The sequence below is a fragment of the Phoenix dactylifera genome, unplaced genomic scaffold (assembly GCF_009389715.1).
Source record: "Phoenix dactylifera cultivar Barhee BC4 unplaced genomic scaffold, palm_55x_up_171113_PBpolish2nd_filt_p 000502F, whole genome shotgun sequence".
NCBI classification, from domain to species: domain Eukaryota; kingdom Viridiplantae; phylum Streptophyta; class Magnoliopsida; order Arecales; family Arecaceae; genus Phoenix; species Phoenix dactylifera.
The window spans coordinates 112,977-134,187 of NW_024067919.1; the positions used below are offsets into that span (position 1 = coordinate 112,977).

Sequence of the window (21,211 nt, forward strand, 5' to 3'; positions counted from 1 at the left end):
TCTTTTGTTTGACTGCTTGTCTGCTTCTTTCCCAAGTAAATGCTCTGTCTTCTCTCTCTTAATTTGTGCAACTATCAGACGTTTTCAGATACTGGGTCTCCACAGCAACAGCAAACTTTTAAGAACTTACATTCCTGGGTCTTCTTGATATTGTTAATGCAGTGTTGGTCAGATGGGGTTAATATGTCTTGCATATTTTCATATTTGGCAAAGGGGATTCTTTTAAATTTTAATATAAATAATAGGTAAGGTCTTCTGCTTTGATAGTAATTGATATGCCAAGGTGTCTTAGTTTTCGCTGGTTCTGTCATTAAGATAATCTTTTTATTGCTTATATAATGAACTATAAGTAGTTATTGGTATATGGGGTAATTCCGTGATAATATTCAGTCGTAGATGTTTTGTCGGGTACCTGTATTCCTGCCATATTGCTCAAGTCATGGACACAAATAGAAGGATATGTTTTTATGTGATTTATATGCAAATTATAAATCTTTCTATGTAATATGTGTATTAGTTTTTGACACTGGACTTAGGCTTGAGGTGATACCCAGTGGAATCTCTCCCACATAGAATTTTCAAAACCAATTCAGAAAAGAGGAGGCTTTGAGGGTCAGAGAATGGAGACTCCCATACTTGTGTTCAACAACTACTGGTGTTCCTTCTGTTGGATTGGAGTGTTGATCAGTTTCCTCTCCTTCCTTTCTTGCTGTTTCCTGCTTGTGAGAAAACTCGGATATTCAGTTATGGTGGACGTGGATGAGCATGGAAATGCACTTTCTTGTTGGAGTTGGGAGGATAATAAGTTCTTCAAGATGGCTTTAGCAGGTATTGATCAAAAGAGCCCTGACTGATGGAAGGCAGTTTCTTCCATAATTGGAGGTAAGAGAAGTGCAGAGGAGGTTGCCAGACATTATGAGGTTCTTTTGGTGGATTTGGAATTCATTGAATCGGGTAGATTAGATCATGAATTTGGTGAAGCAATCGACTGCATCCAACCTAACAGTTGGACAGATGAAGTCCTCGAGTAACTCTCCTTTCTTCAAAGTTCTAGATAGAAACTAATCTGAGGCTAAGTGTTTTTGTAAGTGTACTTGATTTAAACCTTCACCTGTGCATAGCAAGAAAAAAGAAAAAGGACTGAATTAGTGTTCCTGTTATCTGACTGTTTCCTGGGGTTTCTTATCATGTTCCAGTGAGGAGTTGTTTTGAGGAGGTTTTGCTTGTTTTGTTTGCTTTTCCTTCCGTTATGTCATCTAAATTATTATCTTTAGATATCCTTTCATTGATCTTGGTTCATAGTGAAGTTACAGATCACAATCTTTCTTGTGTTTGCGTAAGACCCAGTAAACTGGGCCGACCGGCCCAGTCATTTTGGCCCAAACGAAAGGAAAAAAATGGAGAAGCGCACGTACAAGCTGGAAAGAGACTCCTGGTGGGAGTTTTCTTCCTTCTGTGCTCCTCACATGGAATCCGACAATCCGACTACTAGTCGGATTCCGATTGTGACCGAGCTCTATTTAGAGCTCCTACCCATCCTTCCACCCCCACCGGAGAACCAACCCCAATCGGAGATGAGTAGCCGGATTCCTCTTTGATTTCTTTTGCAATCGCCGACCGTGTTAGCGTTGTTGCTGTGGCCAATTGTTGCTGGAAGTCAGGTAAGAACCTGACAACTTTCGATTGGTCTCTCTCTCCTTCTTTCGTGGTCCTTGAAAGCTTTGATTTCGACTGATGATCGCCGGATTTTTGTTAGGATCGGATGGTCTATTTTTCTTTGGATTTTTCTGATTTCATTCCTTTGTTCTAGTTGGTAGCGCCGCTGAATCTTGTCTCCAAGGTCTCCGCCCAGTTTCTCATGATGCTTTGCAGCCAAGGTCGGGGCTCTAACCGCCAAGAAGCCTTGGGAATAGATGTAAGGGCTAGAGACCCCTATTTTCGAATGGGTTTCCGCCGCCAACTGCCTGCTACCACTAGCAGCCGACTATCAGTTGGCCAGTCGTGGTTTCTCGGGCCTTCCGTCTTCCACCAGCAGCTACCTCCCCTCTTCATCGATTAGAGAGAGAGAGAGCTATGTTTACTCCTTCTCTATCCTTTCTCTCTTTCTCCAATTTCTCTCTCTTATTCTCCTTGTTTCTCTCTCTATAAGTCTCTCTCTATCTGAACTTTTTCTCTCTAGGGTTGATTGAACTCTGTAAGTACGACTCTTAGTGATTTTTAGATTGACCTATGTGAAGGGTCCTGATGTAGGGTCGTCGGGCGATATGCTAACCCCCACCCTGATCCTTACCAAACAGTGTAGGATTTAATCAACCCCGATTTCTGTCGAATCATCTGTGCCCTAGTTCGAGCTTGATTTGATGAAATTACCTTAATTGGACCGACCAGGATACCGGGCACTCCAGCTTGGTCAACCCTATAAGGATGTTAGAATTTAGAGTTTTTATTTTTAAAATAATAATGATAAAATTTTAATAAAAAATATAGTTTTTGAATATGAGGCTCTAAGAGAAATTCTTAGGATTAATTGGATCTGATAATTGAATTGCATTTGCAAGATAAGTTCTTTTTCTAGATTTATCAATAAATTATAAATATTTTCTAAAGCAAATTAGTTTTGATTTATGAATTTGATGCATAGTATTTTATTATTATATATGTCTTTTTCTAAAATATTCTATGATTCTTAATTGAATATATTGATTTCGATATAGATTATGTCTAATTGATTTCAATATCGTATGATTTTATTTTACGATTTGGAACACTGAATATGCTTAGAGAAAACGATTTTTGCCTCGAAATAGATTTGGACTCGCGGGTAGGCTATGTATCGATATCTTTCCAGCGAAGATTATTCACTAGTATATTGACACTCTATCAGTAAGAATTATTAACTAGTATATCGACACCATATCAATGGAGATTAATCTTATTTTTATGCTGCATCTATAAAAAACTTTTGATTATTCCTCGTGCTACGTACTTAAGACTCTCTATCCTAAGTGTTGCTCTGAATAGTGATTTGATGATCCCCTTGATCTGATCTTGCCCAATCAACTGCCATAGTTGGCTGACAAACAGAAAAACCAGCACATTGTACTGCTTCTTTAGTTTGATATATATATATATATATATATTGTTCCAAAGTCTTTTTGGGTTGTGGCAATTCTGTGTCATCTCATCAATTTCACTGCTTTAAATAATAATTGATACTTAAAATTGAAGCCAATAGAAAATAATCAACGACGTATATCAGGCTTAACATTCTCTCCTCCACTCCCACTTTCTTTGATCATATGTAGCTCGGACCACAAATGTTTAATTTTTCTAGCCCAACAAACCACTACTAGCAAATAAGTCACAAAAAATAAAATCAGACCCTTTCTGGTGAAGATGCAAATACATGATATAGATCCATCTAATCCAATTGTAGTGCTTCATGATAGAGATAGCCGTGATTAAATGATAACTTTTTTATAAATATTCTACTAAATATCAAATTTTGTATGAATATTCTTCCAAAATTAATAATTATATATATACTTTCGTAAAACACTTGCTTTATTATTTTATGTTTTCATCCTTATTTTTGCATATGTACCTATAATATCTAACACCGTTAAAAAATTAATGATTTCAAATTAAAATGACTAAAATATTTTTAATGAATAGACGTAAAAAAAAATATTTATAAGACGATCGCGATGGAAGACAAAAAAGTAATCTTTAAATTTTATTTTATTTTTAATTAAAATAAATATGATTTTTATTAACAGTGCTAGAAGAACCGTTATATTAGAAGTATTTATGTAAAAATAATATTTTATAAAAATACAAAAATAAATATAATTTTTTTAAAAAATATTCAAGTAAATTTGAATTTTAGAAGGTTTTCTTTTTTTACGTTTTTACTTACCCCGGGCAAACGGATCTTCGAACGTGGACCCTTGAACCGGGCGCCGGAGCGGTTGGGTCCGGTTCGACGGGGGCCGAACGCTGGACGCAGCCAAACTCTTGCCGAGCCATAAAATGGCCGATACGGCGTCCGTTTCTCTACCTCCGGGCGGTCGAGATGAAATTTCTAGGGTTCCGATGGGAGCGACGCCTGCTTCGCGACCTCTATCGTTCCGGATCTCTCTCCTTTGCATCTTCTCGGATTCCAATTCCTCGCAGGCAGGTCTTTCCATCTCCAATCTTAAAACCATCTCTTTCGGCTCTTCGCGCCTACTCCACTGGTACGTTTACTCTCCTCTCTTTGGTTATTCTAATATATCTTGGAAGAAATTTCTTTCTTATTTCTAACCAATGCTCGGAAACGTATGAAATTTCAGTGCTTTTGAAGATTTTGAGCATGCTGGTTGTCTTTAAGAGAGTCGTCCTGTGCTCTCTGTTGAATTTTCTAAGCAATTTTAGTGATAATGGAGAAATTTGGGACGTTAGGAGATTACATTTAATTGGAACTTATCACAATCTAATGTATCTTCTTTTAAGCTTCTTATGGTTGTTGCTAGGGCTCAATTTCGTTTCCTGGCAGTAATCGTCTTTCACGTACTATTGTTTTGATGATTTTGACTATGTCTCAAAACAAGAAATTAGATAATTTGGTTGAACCTAGAATTCTCGAGTTACATCTTGTTCAGATGTTAATTTACGGTATTCTGTAATTAATTGAAGAAATATTCTGTATCCTCTGCTGGATAAATGCAAATTGCTGGTCTTCTATATTGTTAAGTTATAAATCGAATACCTAACTCAAAATTTGATTATCTGTTTGAACTCCTCATCACCTTAAAGGTTGTCGCTGCAGGATCTTGTAATATTCTCCTTCTTCTTATTGACCTATCAATGATCTTTACTTCTTTTTTAGATAACTAACAAGCTGATTCAATTGAGCATAACTTGCTTGAAGTAAATTAGCTTAAGATACACCTTTATACAATGTAGTCAATCATAAAATATGTCTCCAATGAAGAAACTATGCTTAGTTTCTTTAGTTAAGCTTGGTTAATTGTCAATTTATTGAAAGACTATGGAAGTGAGGATGCTGACAAAACTGAATAATTTTTTAAATGGTTCAATGTACCTTCTTTATACAGTTTTCATGTGATCTTACTCATTCATATTTTGAAGTACTGCATAAGGAAAAATTAACAATAATAGGAAAAAGATTAGTAGACTTATTTAAAGGACTTGGACATCTACAGTGACTGTTTCACATGTGAATTTCTTTATTGCATATACCTTAAATCCCACAGAATGCATGTGAACTTGCTGAATTTAAAATGATAAATTAACGATTCTCTTATTCTCTAGCCTTACTAGCAAATTGACATATGCAACATGCGTTTAAGCAAATAGTGAATACAATAAATATTATAAATATAAATTATAATAAAATAAAATAAAGAAATAAATTGAATTCATAAAAATTCATATAAAAGAAATTACTACAGTAAAGAGAAATAAAATAGACAAGAAAAGCTAATAAAAAGATCAAATGAGAAAAATTAGAAAAAACAAGTTTAAGAGTAAAATAAGTTAAAAGCATATTAAGAAGTAGAAATTAAAAGTACATAATTAAGACAGAAAATTCAACTAATAAAATAGAAATATGATTTTTTTAAAACATAAATGAAATAAACATAAGAAATTAAAATGGCATAAAATTGAATTGTAATATAACAAAATGGTATACAAAAATGGATATTAAAATAAAAATATAAGCATGCAAAACAAGAAATTTAAAGATAAAAAATATAAAATACAAAAATATAAAACATAAAATAAAATAAGAAGGAAAATAGATAAGATAAATTATATAAGCTAATTAAACATGAATACTGAGGGGAGTGGTAGGATGGGGAAGGAGGGGAAGAAATGAAGGGCAATGGCAGAGAGAGGATATGGGAGAGAGCTAGATGGCAGCTAGGGGAGAAAGAGAGTGATGTGAGAAAGAGAGAGAGGGAGAATGGGGGAGGAGGAGATTGGTGGTTGTGGATGGATAGATAGGGATAGGAGCTAGTGTAGGGGCGGAGGTGACATAAAGGAGGGTAGTTGAGAGAGAGAAAATGTATGAGATACATCCAAAAATTTTGGGATATGAAATTTGCTTGGTTAAGAGCAAGGATTTAAAAATTGCCAATTTGATGGTATCGCACCATTTCAATAGCATCCTAATACCAAGACAGGGTAGAGGATGTTAAAACTGATCATAGTTGGTGCATACTGCATCGCCTGACACAAACGAACTGGTATGGGCTTGTCATTTTAAATTAAATTTTGATATAATTAATTAAAAGTTATAAAATTAGATTAAATATAAAATAATATGAAATAGAAGATAACTTAAAGCTATTTTTAAAGGTAGTTATATTGCATTTTAGTAACTATTCCAATTAATTATTTGAATTTATAATTATTAATGATAGCGAAATAATTGATTGAAAGTGAAAGAAAATTTAAATCTAAGCCCAATAAATGATTGGGTTGTAAACCCGGGGGGGGGGGGGGGGGGTGCGCCTAAACTTGAGTTATGTTTCACATCTATTGTTGCTTATTTTTTAAATGCCATAAAAAGAATGAGTATTGGTACCAGTATCAACATTATATGCGTCATATCAAGAACCACTTGAACATGGAAATAACCAAATAAATTCACTTAAACATATGGAGAGGGTTGGAATTAGACAGAAAATGAAGCTGGTGCTCATTTTTATAATATAATTTATGTATTGATTTATGATTTTATAAGGCAACATGTGAATCACTCCCCTCCCATACTAATCTTTCCCTTGAGGATTTGATAGAACCATCTTCATCCAATGTTTAGCATGATGTTTTTGTATGTGTTCATATGTCTAAAGCACAAAACATGGTCAAAATACATTGATGAGGTCCATCATAGGGAATGATTATTTCTTAAGCATCTTTTTGAAAGCTCTTGATTCCATTGGTGCTGACTATTCTTGATGTTTCTTTGATTTGCTAGAATTGTATCCACAACTTTCTGCCGACCTTCTCAAAATCATGGAACAAAGAATGGTAACAATCGAGCAAAGAAGTGCCTTCCTTCACAATCAAATCAACCGGGTAATGAAAATGTTTTCAAAATTTGTATGTTTGTCAAAAAATTAGGGCCTATTTGGTATTGATCTTGTTTTTCATTTTTATTTCAAATATCATAGAAGACAAATTGACTAGACTAAACAATATGTATGATGTATTTATTCAAAGTGTTTCTAAAATCTTTAGAGTTTCTTGAAGCATAGATCTTATGCTTTCCAAAAAGAATGGAAATAAAAACAACTGACAGAATTTTTTCCTACAAATGCTACATCAATATCCATGTGGCATCTCAATAATTTGTAGAGAAATAAAAGAAGGGTGTTCCAATGTACAAGGTTCCCGTCATTGCAGGATTTGGGGAGGGTCAAATGTATGTAGCGTTACCCGTGCATGTGAAGAGATTGTTTCTATATTTCGAACCTATGACAAGTAGGTCACGACAAAACAACCTTACCATTGTGAAATGAAAACTTGTCCTCGTTATAAATAGGGGAAACCATCCTTTTTTGCTTTTTGATTTGTATTCATCCCCTGTTGTGAAATGTCCATTTTTTCGGGCATTAATAGAATAAACTTTTTGTCATACTCAAATGTGGACATAGGTTTTTGACAAGAGTTGGACGTATTGAAGCTGAAGGCATCAATTGAGCCACAAGCTCTATGAATTGTACAATTTTTTCTTTCAATTAACTAAAACATGACGTCGCATCATCATTAACCGAGGTAGAAGCCATTCTCATCTTCATCCTTTGTTCTATTTTGAGTATCAAAAGCTTTTCTCCCATTTGCTTGTATTGCTCGCATATCTGGTAGGACTTTAAAGAGTAGGGATTCTAGGCTCTAATATCATAGTAATCCGATTAGGGAGAAGAAAGAAATTCCTTCAACTTGCTCAACTCGTATCTCTTGAAAGAAAATTTAGAAAATTGGCTAAAGTATGGTTTAGGTGTTTTCTTTCCCTTAATAAATAATAAAATCATTACAAAGCCTTTATTTATAGTAGTAAGATCCTCTCTTTTTATTTTCGTTAATTTTTTATTTGTAGAGAAATAAAAATAGTAAAACAAAAACAATCCAAACATGCCCTTAATTACTAATTTTGTTTTTGTATATGTTTAACACAAGGGGAAGGAACAAAAACAAATTGGCCTCCCTTATATTTTTATTTATTTCTTTCTACCAACATTATATTATGTTTATTTATTTCTTTCTTGCCACGTACATTGTAAAGGTACATCTGCTATAAGAAAGCCACCCTCTCCATCCAATTTGATCAAGACACAATGTGCAAAGCATAATTGATATCCACTTAATTTTGAATTAGGGGCATAGATCACACAGGTGCACTACTTGACTATGGTGTGATTACATTAAATATCAAAATTATTCTGGATCACTTGTAACAAAGATATAGGTCATGATTGCTTAGATTTGGATGCCCTTTTGTAATGACTCTGATATTTTGATCTAGGAAGTCCGAGAAGCAACAATACCCATTAAAGGTGTCAAGCCCAAGTCAACCAGGCCTAGCGCAAGGGCAGCTTATTTTGTAATTGAGCCAAGCTTAAGAATGCTTAGGCCCAACTCACCTAGAAGAGCTACCACTAATAAAATGCGGGAGATGTTATCTTCTGATATGATATTCAGGCCAATTAGTTTTTTTGTTTTTGGTATTTTATATGTTGCCAAGGATGGACATAGATGACATTGGTAGGTCACCTGTAGACTTGCTCAACGGGTAGGTCGGGCTGGGTCGGGTTCCGGTGGAGCTCAGCCCAAGGTGCCAGGTCATTTAGTCAGACCCGTGCTCTACCCAGCCTGGCCTTCAGGCCTATTTCCTAGGTCTGAGCCTGCTACTTATCGGGTTTCAAGCTTTCTGGCTGGGCCTTAGGTTTCCTAGAATTTTCGAAACACTTAAAAATTTTTCTAGCCAAACATGGCTAAAGGATTCAGAATACAACCAAAGTTAATCATGCTAATTAGCTTGATATCATTAAAGAAATTACACAAGCAAAATCTCTACTTCTCCATTTCAACCAGTCTAGTCATCGTCATGCATTATAACCTTATACAAAACTTCAGACATAAAACCAAATCACATGTCATCGCAAATTGCCAACTTTAATATTGTCAATAAGAAATCCCAATTGCTTATATTGTCTGTCGTATTGGGATGATAAAAGCTAGTGTTTTTCGGACCTAGTCTTGGCAGCACCGAGGATGTCACAGCCACACAACAAGTGAGGCGATGCGTGCTGGATCTCATTCATTTTGGTGTACTTGGGCACCAGCCTGCCCTTGGTCTTTTGGGAGATTAGGATTTGGAAGAAGAACTTGTAGCTAACGTACAGCGAGAAGCTGTCGCCGAGGGTTCAGCTGACGAGAGTGGTGGGGAGTGGAGGAATGGAGAAGGGGTTGGTGCCAGAGTTAGGCTTCATGGCTTGCTGGTATGGTAGACCGAGATGAGGAGCGAAGACTTGAGGACGATTCCAAATCGGGGCGGTGGCCTGGTGGTGGGATTGAGGGAAAGATGAACTAGTGGCGAGCGGTGACGAGATGAGAGGAGACGAGGGGGTGGACTCTTCTCATTAGATTGGTGGGGAGACGAGAGGAGGAAAAGGCGAGGAACCTAAGAATCACTTCTCCTCAAAGGCTCGAACTGGTGGTAGCCTCACTAGCCTGGTGAGGGGTTGAGGCGAGGAGGCGATAACCATCAACTCCTCTAGTCCTTTCCTTAATCAGTTGCACTAGGCTGGGCCTAGGGCCTTTAAAGGGCGGGCTCAAATTTTAGGCCTAGCTCGGCCCGTCGAGCTCAAAAACCAAGCCCAAGCTCATCTAAATCACTTCGAGCTTGGGTGGGCCACCAGAAATTCGAACAATTCTAGTCCACCTAGTCCCACGTGGCTAGGGTCATGCAACCCACATGTGCTTATGATTGAATGAGCTAAATCAAGTTTCAATTTGTGCAACTTTTTTGTTTTTTTTTTAATTTTTTGGTAGACAAGTCAATGTTTTCTTGAGGGACCTACCGCCACCCTCCAACTGACTACCATACCTTTACTAATTACTAGAAGGGTGTTCCAACAACAACTTTGGATGTGAAATCAAGTGATGGAAAGTAATTTTTCAAAACCTCTTTCTACTCATAGATTAGATGATAGTCACACACTACCTTTCTTGAGGTTTCTTTTTCCCAAATTCTCCTTCTAAATAAAACTTTTTTTGTCATGTATATTTTTAGTGTGGTGCAATGGTTTATATTATACAGAATAGGCAAAACAACCAAAATCCTCGTGTTTAGTCTACAATATTCAGTTCTTGAACAAGCCAAAATAAGGCTAATGTTTTATTTAGACTATGAAAACTTCATATGGAGATGGCTGTCACGTTACAATCTAAGAAGATCTAAATATCTTTGGACAAGATTCCTAGATCCTATCATCACGACTGAAGAGACCAAGGTCCGCCGTACCGGTACCGGTCGGCATACCGGTGGCGGCCTAGACCGGTACGAATCGGCCCCGGACCGGTCCGTACCGGTCACGTACCGGTCCGAACCGGTTCCGAACCGGTTCTCCAACAATAAACCACCGGTACCGGATTCCACGCTGATCCGGTACCAGTCCCAGGCCGGACCGGTACGTACCGGCCGGTACGGCAGACCATGGAAGAGACCATGATGCAGAATATCCACCCTTGCTACTCTTGTCCTAAATTTAATTTTTCAACATGAAATACTTCATCACTCTTTGCTAAATAGTGTATCTGCTCTAGATTTTCAGGTTGCAAGCATTACTTTGGAAGCAACTTTAGGGTCGTTATGGTACTCCAAGCATGATGAGTTTTAATCACCAATGCCCTTTTATAACATCAAAAAAAAGACATTAAGGGTAGCCTGTAAATTCATTTGTATTAGATGTTTTCATGTTTTTTGAGAGTGCCAAAGTTAACACCACGAGCACCCATAGGTACCACATTGCATTTGACAAAGTCTTATTAAAATTGATCTTCAAGCTAAATTTGCATATTCCATACCTCTACAACCTTGGTTTTCTTGTCTTTCATGAGCCTTTTTTTCTTCTTGAGAAAGAAAGGGTCCGATCTGTATTATAATTACCTAAGTCAAAATGTTGAGGATACACCACTCAGGATGCGAACATAGAACCTCCGGTTTTTAAGTGAGATAATCCTTGGTTCATCTTTCATGAGTCAAAGTGATATGATTCTAGGTGTGGGTTCAATCTTGAGTCCCAACTACCTGACAAAGAATGTGGACATTATATTGTCTACACTCCTCATCAATAGTTGGCATAAGAGACTTCCAAGTTCACTTAGTGTTAGCACCACCTAAGTGTTAAGTAAACAAATATATGTTATTTGCAGATTTTGGCTTTTGTTGTCATTTCACATTAGAAAGATATCTATGACGACCTTTGGGTGGAATGCTTTATTGTATGTAAGGGAGGGGAAGAGGTTTTGGGGGCATGCATCTATGTTTGTTTTTCTTCCTGAAGGTGACATGATGGAGGATCTCTCTGGATAGCATGCAATAGCTTAGATGGGCCTAATGGGTGAGGGAGCTTAGGGAACAGGCTAATTTGTTGCCATCCTAACCTACAAAAGAGAAGAGGGCAGAGAAGTAAGTGTCTTGATGACTCTTAACAACTTGAAGGGCTTTAGATTTTTAAATTTGTTTAGAAGGCTACTGAGGACATTAAGTGACTAATTCTAACCAATGTCCAAGCAAATATCAACTCATGATAAAAGACAGTGAGAAAATTGAGGTTTAGAAGAGTAGAAAAGAGGATAATATCTGCCAAAATCTATGAATGAAAGAAAATGAGAGGGATCGACAAGAGAAATTGGGAGGGAGAGGGAAAAGAGGGCCCTGGGGGGGAGTTGAACCACTTTCCTTCTTGATAGTAATACTCACATCACAGTACTACTCAACACTATCCCTTTACCCTTCCCATATTCTATATAGATACTATATTTTAAAGACAGAATAAACAAATTATTTTTTTTTAAAATTAAGTTTAATTTCAGGTCCAAGTAATTTGTAGGTCAGGAAACTTGATGGCCATAATTTATGGGTCATGCAATTTAATTATTTTGATTCTAAAATAATGATATGATCTGGACTAGTCATGCTTCAAGGTTTGAGATTGACTCCTTAATCTAACGTCTGAGATTGATTCCATGAGAACTCCATGATCCCCGTCCATGTTCTTGGTTAAGGGATCAGATATCTCTGCTGATTCAAGCCTCCATCACTGCATCAAGATGCGGAATACTATGATCAGGCTTTACATTTTGGCCTCAATTAGATAAGGCTGAGATTTTAAAGATGTCAATTAGACTATTAGTCATCTAAGATGGTTAATTCTTCCCACAAAAGTGTGTTTGTGGCTGATTTACATGGAACAGAGGAGTAGAGGGCTTCAGAGAGAAATCTAAAATGTAGAATACAATGATCAGGTTTTGCATTTTGGCCTCAATGAGATAAAGCTGAGATTTAAAGCTGTCAATCAGACTATTAGTCATGTAACATGGTTAATTCTTCCCTCAAAAGTGTTTCTATGGCTGATTTACATGGAACAGCGGAGTAGAGCGCTTCAGAGAGATATCTATGCATAAATTTTCGTTAATATGCTTTAGCAAGAGGTGCATATATGGGCTTTCCTTAAACAACCTGTAACAAGAGGATGACATGAATCATGCTTAGGTCTTGCATTGATTTTTGGATGGTCCTGAAAGACATCTCCAAGATCAATTAACTTTCAGCATTTTAATCAAGATGTTAGGGGATTGCCCTTTGTGGATTTGTTCAAAGATCATTTCTTAGGGTGCTGGATTCTTCAAGTTTGGATGACACAAAACTGTTGGACATCCAAACTCCGGTATTCGAACATATCCAATAGGTGTAATGGTACAGAGCATGTGATTTTGCATTCCTTTACCTCAGTTTTAAAATATTCATTCAAGAACTTTTAATGAGACAAGCAAGTGGACATCACTGTTGTATTTCTTTTGAACAAAATAACTTATCAGCATGCAAACTTTGCTTGCTCTGTATACTTATTTCAATTAAAATTTAGTATTGTTAAACTGTTTATCTTTTTTATGTACGAGTCAGCAAGTTGCACGATAATCACATTCTCATTTCTAAATATACTAGTACGAATTATTCTTTAAATTATTGAAAACCTTCAAACTACTCATTAAAAAAAGGTGGCACAAAGAGAAACTTCAAACTATTTTGAGAATATGTCCATTTTCCCATTATTATTGCAATTTAATAAGAATTTTTTTTTTCAAAAATTTGTTCTTGTCGGGCTATATAGATTCTTCTGTTGTTTAAGATATACCACTCATTTCATTCAATCTACCAACTTTCTCCTGTTTTTTCATTGAGCTACCATTTTTTTCCCTTCTTGAGCTAATCACTAACAAAACTCTCTGACCATAGATATCATGTATTTTAAGATTTAATATATCGCCTAGTTTCACTTGATTGTTATACAACCTTTGTCCCTCAAGACTTACAAACTAGTTGTATACTCGGAGCTGCCTAAATTTCTATAATGATGATGTTGCATCGTTGTTAATTAAATTAGCTGACTAATTATCATGTTTTTTCATGTTTATGATGCTAATTGAAGACAGCCAGCAGTTTCAGCAACAGAGTTTCAAAGGCCAATAAGGAGCTACGAAAACTAGGGAGCTCTGTGGAGCTGATCAAGGAGTTGAGAACCAAAAAGGAGGTAATTTAATTACTTTGCCTTGTTTAACATTATTTTTTAAAAATTCTCGACCAAAATGTAAATGATTGTAGTCTTGGTCATGGTTGACCATTACTAACGTACCCTGTTAATTGACCTATGAACTGTTGCCTAGGTGTCATATGAATTTTTCCTTTCAAATCTCAAAGTTTCAGACTACAAGCTATGGTCATATAAACTATGGTCATATCCATCAAGGCATGAACCCATGCCTTATTACTTGCCCACATTGACTCATTATTTCGTTTGAGGTCTTCCTTAAAAATTTCCCCAAGCTATTTTAATTCTTTTTCAATCACTTCTCTCTAGATGTTTACTTAGGTCTACTATTTCTTTATCTCAACTTTCAATCCATTCAAAAGACCTGTTCTAATGAAGGCCTCCTCTGATGTTTTGCTAGACATGCTATATCTGATCATATATGTGCGTGTAGCACTAGAATATGAACCATTCGGTTGATGGCTTCATGCAGTATCTGTTGATTTGCACTATTTTAGATGAAATCTTGGAGATTGGTGTACTAGACATTTACCAGAACTAAGTTCTAGTGATGTTTGGATCTAACATAATTTATGAGTCCTTTTAAATTATCTTTGTATAAAAAAGATGCTGTTTTGATCCAACCCTAAATATCAGAAATTGGATATTTAGTTGAGGAGTCGACTTTTGAATTTGAATCTTTGAGTATTTTCATTTAACTCAAATTGGGGTAATTTCTTATTTACATGTAATATTTTAAAGGATATATTTTTAAATGATGTTCATATTCATATAAATAAACACTCTTTCTTGTGGTCCTGTTGGTAGCCTACCTGCTGAGCACTGACTTCTCTAACCAACTCATCCAACCGACCTCATGGTCAAACCAACCTAGGGAACTGATCCTTCTTAACCATCTGTTTATGCCTATTGATAAAGGCCAGCAGGGGCAGGCTAGGGATGAAAATGGGAAAGGAGGGTAGGTCCTTTGGGAGAATGAACAAGGGAAGATTGGGCAAAGATTATCTTGGTTTCTCTTACATTAGCAATGAGTGTCCTCACCTACATTAATAATGAGGATATAACTACCCTGAGCTTATCTGAAATTTAGAATGACTTATGCCATTTTTACATTATCTCATACCTTAACAGAGAATCAAATTGTTATTTGTTATCATATTGTTTCATTGAATCTTCACCTGAACTTTCATTTGATTTATGATACTATTGGAACTATTTGAATGCTTATCTATTTATGTGTTTGAACCTTTATTAGTTTCTCATTCTTTTTAGAAAATTAGATTTAGATTTCATTATAAAATGGTTGTAGTGAACCTTCACTTGAATTTTCCAATGATAATATGACATGTTTTAAAGGTGATCTATTTCCAATGAAAACTTAAATTCCTTAATCATGTTTGGAGTTTGCTGTTGAGCTGTGTACCGGCTGTAGTGGAGCTTTTAAGGGAAAGAGGACTTAGCATTATAAAGTTGCTCTTGGGTCTATTTTTTTTTTTTAACAACTCTGGCAATATAGTATTTTGGCATGGTGTTGCTTTGTAATTTCAAAAGACGTGTATAATAGATTATGTTAAAGTTTTGTTTTTCTATTTTGACTAAAATTAATGTTTTGTGCACACCAGGTTATGCTCTGTTAGATATATGCCTTCTTTGAGGATGATCCAAGTTTAATGCTACTTTTACACTGATTAATTCTAAGATTTATGTTTTGGGGCATGACACCATACCATAGCCTCAACAATGCAACTTATATACCTACTTCATATAATTGTTCCTTATACTAACCTACATAGCCCTACTTTTACCACTTCTATCTCGATCATCTTATCTTTCACATTCATAGGGTTTATTTCTTGTTGTTTTGAATAGTACAGAGCTTCAGGCTTTATTTGTCATTTCATAGATATTTTCCCCATAAGTCACCAAGGCATGTAATGGTCATATGACACTCTTGAAACGTCTTTACTGTTCAGCCACCAGTCTTCACTTATATATGTCTGTCTTTGTTCCTATTGTTTGTTAACGAAAATAAGATTGTTGAACTTGGCACCATGTATCTTGACCTTTAGCTTTGAGAAGGGCCATATTTTTTGTTGAGATTGTATTCTATATTCTATTTTCATTATATTGACTGGTGTTGGCACACACGTAAAGGAAGATGGTTGCCTGTAATGCCGTCTGAATAAACATATTATCTGCTGTTTGCATAATTGGTGAATGCAGTCACTTTTTCTTGGTTCATTCATCATTTCTGTTTCTTGAAGGAGAGTAAAATAGAAAACACGGTGGATGTATTTGTTAAGAAGAAAAGATATGTATGTACAGGAGAGGAGATGGATGGATGAAGATGAAATTGGTTACCGGCTTGAAAGCTTTTCTAGGGGGGAGATGGATAGTTTCTAACTCTTTCTTCTTGTCCCATTGGGACTCTTTATAAGATAGTTATATAAAAAAGATGAAGGAAAAAGTTACATATAATGGCCATGTTGTTAATATAAAACTTTTTTCTGGATTGTCCAGCTGCAAAACTTTTGATGTTATGTGTCTGTATATATATATATATATATATATATATTGAAGTTGTACCCTCTAAACTTCCCTCCAGACCTTATTTTAAGAATTAAACATTATCCTTGTTTCATATATTAAAACCGTATACCTGCAAATAACATATCATATGTGTTATGTTCCTGCTTCCATCTCTTGGCATTGTGTCATGAAGCCAAATAGGTTTACCTATGGCTGTTCTTTATTGCAACTTCCTCTCCTGTAGCATATGACTTATAGATTTGATTCAATTGGTAATTTGTGCAGTTCTTTTTGCCCTGTTAATATTTTTAAAAATAATAGCTATTGTGTATCAGCAATTCATGTAATGATATTTTTTTTCTTATTGAGAAATTTTGTGTTCCAATGACTCAACTATTGAAAATTCATGTAATATTTGGAGTGGATTTGCACCTTAAGAAGTCAGTAACATCACAAATTTTCCCAAACATGGGGTGTGACATTTTAATTTACAGGAGATTGATGGTCTGAGGTCATTGATATCTGATTCTCTTGAAGATAAAGACATGCAAGAGATGGCAGCAGATGAATTGGTGGAAGCTGTGGAGGAGGAGAAGAGATTGCGGCATCTGCTGCTTAAAAGTTTGCTTCCAAAAGATGATGCTGATGAGAGGGACTGTGTTTTGGAGGTTAGAGCAGGTGACATGACTTTAATGTTGCTTGGATGATTCTGAATATGCATGGCTTTGTCTGCTGTCACGTCTTGTTGATTGGCTAATTTCTTTGGTAGTTACAACTGAAATTTAAGATGGATTATAATTTGGGCAGGAACTGGAGGTGAAGAAGCTTCTTTGTTTGCAATGGATATATTGAGAATGTACGCTTCTTTTCCTGGTTATTTTGCTGTTTACAGAATGCAGGTGGTGCTTGAATTTAAGCATCTTAAAAAAAAAAAAATACCACAACAGGTATGAGCGATACTCACAGAAGAAGGGATGGAAATTTGATGTCTTACATATAATGGAGTCTGATTTAAAAGGATACAAGGTACTTATGATGTTCTGCTTCTGGAGTAACAGTCTTTATGTATGTATGTCTGTATATGCATGCCTAAATATGTGCATGCACATGTTGTATGCACCTTCGTAGATTGATCTATATGAATTGTATGCACGAAACTACAAGTTGGTAACTAAATTGATCCTTGGAAAATTTAAAGCCTTGTTTGTTTCCATATGAAATTTAAATGAATAAAATTTGTGCTGTTATATAGTATAACTTATATTACAGGAAGCCAGTGGAACAATATCAGGAACTGGTGCATATGGAAAACTTAAATTTGAGAGGGGCATTCATAGAGTTCAGGTGTGGTGGAGACTGTTATTCTCAATCTTATTTAACTTGGTGGAGTATAGCTAACGCATTTCTTTCTACGAATCTCAACATATTTTATATTTGGCAGCGCGTTCCAGTGACAGAGAAATCAGGACGTGTGCATACCAGTGCTGTATCTGTTGCTATACTTCCTCAGGCTGATGAGGTGAAGATCAGTGCATGTGATCTTGTTAGAATGTGAGAGTAGCATGAATATCCTATGATGGGATCAACTATTATTTTTTCTGCCTTCTGATATCCATTTTAGCTTCTTTTTTTCTGAATAATATCATTAGGTTACTAATGAGATGTTTCATAATGGTCATTGCAAAGAAGAAATGCATCTAATGCATAAGAAGTGCACAGTGTGCAAATGTCCTTTTACAATGTCAATTTCTTTCTGTGCTAGTACTGCTAGCACTTCAAACTTTCCCTGGAAGCTTTTATGTATGTGTATGTGTTCTCGCTAGCTGGTACCGTGATGCCCTAGCTGCAGGTTTACGGTGGGAACTATATATTATAATGGAGCAAATGTTTCTCATCATAGTATGCTTTTGTTCAATATGATCTTGGTAAAGCATTGGCTACTCCTAAAATTTGTATTGAGATTGATGATGCTGCTTCATTTATTTGAGAATGGGTGGAAATGGGCATGAACATTATCAAGCAGTTTCTGTTCAGTGTAGTGTTGTATCTGGTGATAGGTTTAGATTTCTAGAGGTATTTTACTGCTGTCCGTGAAATTCTATGAATATGCATCTTGCTTTTGTTATTTTGTTGCATGACAATGCCTTTGTACTTAAAGAATCTGTGCAATCCAGCTTAGTTTTCAGGATAGAACCATGAGCTGCCACTAATAGATTATGTTTTAATGTACGAGTTCTAAATTATCTCTAGGCCTTTCTTTGTTAAGCCTGTGTAACTGTTAAAACTAATTTATCCTTTTCCACTTTGTTTTTCTTTCCTTTTTAAAGTTATTTTGAATCTTTCTTGCTTTAGTATGTTTCACCAGAATGACATGACGATATGAATTGCTTTTTCATCAACCACTCTGCAGGTTGATATTCAGTTGCGTAATGAAGACCTGAAAATTGATACATACAGATCTGGTGGGTGTGGAGGTCAGTCTGTAAACACCACAAACAGTGCTGTTAGGATAACTCACATTCCAACGGGAATAACAGCGGCGATACAAGATGAAAGATCACAACACTCGGTAAGAGATGCCATCTCATGCATATTTTTCATATTTTGTCCACAATATGCTGGCATGCTATGCGGGCATGATAATAAGTAGTATCGAGACACAGACTAATGTCAATTTCTTAAGCAATTTTTTCAATCTAACTTGTAATATTGCTCCTTGCTAAAGATCCATTGCATAACCGAATGAATTGGAAATGACTAGTGTAACTCTTTTCCCGTATCACTTTAGAACAAAGCCAAGGCGCTTAAAGTGCTACGTGCAAGGCTATATGAAATGGAGAGATCTAGACTTCAAACAAACAGATCGAAACTTCGAGCAGAGCAAGTAGGCAGTAGTACTTAAGTTCTCTCCATTGTTATTGACTTGCCAACAGGATTTCTAATGCCTTCAATAGATTGGAAGTGGTGACAGGTCTGAGCGAATCAGGACATACAATTTTCCCCAGGGGCGAGTCACGGATCATCGGGTTGGGATCACTCACCATTCCATAGAGGATGTCCTGGAAGGGGAGAGCCTAGACGTTTTCATTGATGCTCTTCTATTGCAAGAGGAGATGGATGCCATTGCATCATTTGGCACTTGACTATTTATACATTAATTTGTAGTTTGTTGTATTGCCTCATATTTAGGGATGCTTAGCGTTAGAAGTTAAAATGAAACATCTAGGTCTTAACAGTTATCAATTTTGCTGCTTGTGGTGTTGGTGCTATCAAGATTGCTTATTGTACAAGATTGGCAGGCTGGAGTTCAGGATTGTTTTGGTCAGTTCAAAGTAGCAATCCAATAGGGAAAAAGTAATGTAATAAATGTAATCCAACTGGTGTTCTTTTGTTGATTTAGAGGCCATAATTGTACGTTTCATGTATTTAGAACTGCAGCTTGCAGAATTAGTGATATCTTAAAACTCTTTAATCTCCATCTTACATTTTTTTTCATTAAAATAACAATGAGTCAAAACACTGCTAAAGTCCTCTGATAGTTTTAAGTAGTGTTCAAACTGTTTTGACAATCCATCGTATGGGAATGTAAAGAATTGCTTTCTTTTTGGGTACTAGTGAAACATTTCATTTTACAGCAGCCTAGCGCTACTTCACGTCCTCGCGTTCATAAGATTTGAAGTCTCGAGTACAGCTTAGTCAAACCTTTTCACACTGTGCTTTAACCAGATTACAAGGTTATCTGCTTCCATATTGATTCTATGCAATGCTTCAGGAATCATTCATTCTATGAGTTTTTTCCCCTTTTTCACTAATTTTAATGAAAAAGGTATAGATCACTTGGAAGGTTACTAACTTGATCTCTCGACTGGTTGAGCCTTCAGAGTAATAAATCTAATAATATTTATTATTAAACAGATATTAAACCCATTTGGCTTTTGTTGGTGAGTCCAGGATGGTTGGTCGGTAATCCAAACTTCTGCAACATTGATTTAATCAACTGTACGCTAGTCTTTAATTGGAATGTCATTCCAACCTATGAACTTGGTACATGACCTAGACCCGACCGTACCTAATGTTGAATGGATTGCGTATGTAATCAAAGTCAAACCTATTGCAAAGTTCAAGTCTGTTTGGGGTAGCTTTTGATACCTGACCCGACCCAATCACGGCCTACACAGGAATAAATTACCAGGTGTATTGCATGCATGCATGCCTAACGTTAATTTTATTTTTATATCCTCCAATTAACAAAAACAAAAACCACAATATGCTAGACTATGTTTGGCAATTAACCTTTCAATTAATCCATTATTGTTGTGTGGCTAATAATCAAATGCATGTTGTTAGAGATTTAATTTTTGCAACATGTATTTGGATGTTTCAAGATATAACATTTGATACTAGATGGTGCCTTGCCACGCCTCATTTAATTGTTCCATGATGATCCTATGTGGTAGCAATCCTAAATTACCCTACTTCTCAAATCACAGTCTAGCCCATTAAAAGAAAACAAATTCTTCAGGACAAATATCCAAGATCACCTCAAGGCAATGATGGGCTAAAATTTGGAATTTTTTTTTTTAGTCTAGCAAGAAAAATAGTATATTAATATACCGTTAAATTATTATACCAATATTATATATTAATTTATATTGATATTATATATAGTATTTGTGATATATTATATTCTAATATATTATTAATCATATTATTATGATATTATTATTCAATTAGATTTTTAAATTATAAGAGATGCATTATTGTACTTTATATGTGTATTACAAAATTTTTTAAATATTACTTCTATTTACCTTATTTTTCTGAACAAAATA

At 35.7% G+C, this 21,211-nt stretch overlaps 1 protein-coding gene across 2 annotated transcripts; it reads left to right on the top strand.

Annotated features, from left to right (window-relative positions):
* Positions 1 to 4,048: 4,048 nt before the first annotated feature.
* Positions 4,049 to 19,855, top strand: LOC103707683 (peptide chain release factor 1, mitochondrial). 2 transcript variants are annotated; one of them, XM_008792265.4, is made up of 11 exons: positions 4,050 to 4,238; positions 6,992 to 7,092; positions 13,731 to 13,832; positions 16,874 to 17,057; positions 17,187 to 17,235; positions 17,327 to 17,405; positions 17,649 to 17,723; positions 17,821 to 17,898; positions 18,790 to 18,948; positions 19,168 to 19,263; positions 19,334 to 19,855. In XM_008792265.4, the coding sequence occupies exons 1-11, from the start codon at positions 4,076 to 4,078 to the stop codon at positions 19,520 to 19,522; spliced, it is 1,275 nt and encodes a 424-aa protein (XP_008790487.1). In that variant the 5' UTR covers positions 4,050 to 4,075; the 3' UTR covers positions 19,523 to 19,855. The 2 variants fall into 2 exon arrangements, with proteins under 2 accessions (XP_026660666.1, XP_008790487.1); XM_026804865.2 differs by lacking the exon at positions 19,168 to 19,263 and having other exon boundaries at positions 4,049 to 4,238.
* The last annotated feature ends 1,356 nt before the right edge of the window (positions 19,856 to 21,211 follow it).

Coding starts and splice junctions, on each gene's coding strand:
- LOC103707683 (XM_008792265.4), top strand. CDS start 4,076: ATGAAATTTCTAGGGTTCCGATGGGAGCGACGCCTGCTTCGCGACCTC. Junction 17,724..17,820: donor GGGGCATTCATAGAGTTCAG/GTGTGGTGGAGA, acceptor TATATTTGGCAG/CGCGTTCCAGTGACAGAGAA. Junction 17,899..18,789: donor TACTTCCTCAGGCTGATGAG/GTGAAGATCAGT, acceptor ACCACTCTGCAG/GTTGATATTCAGTTGCGTAA.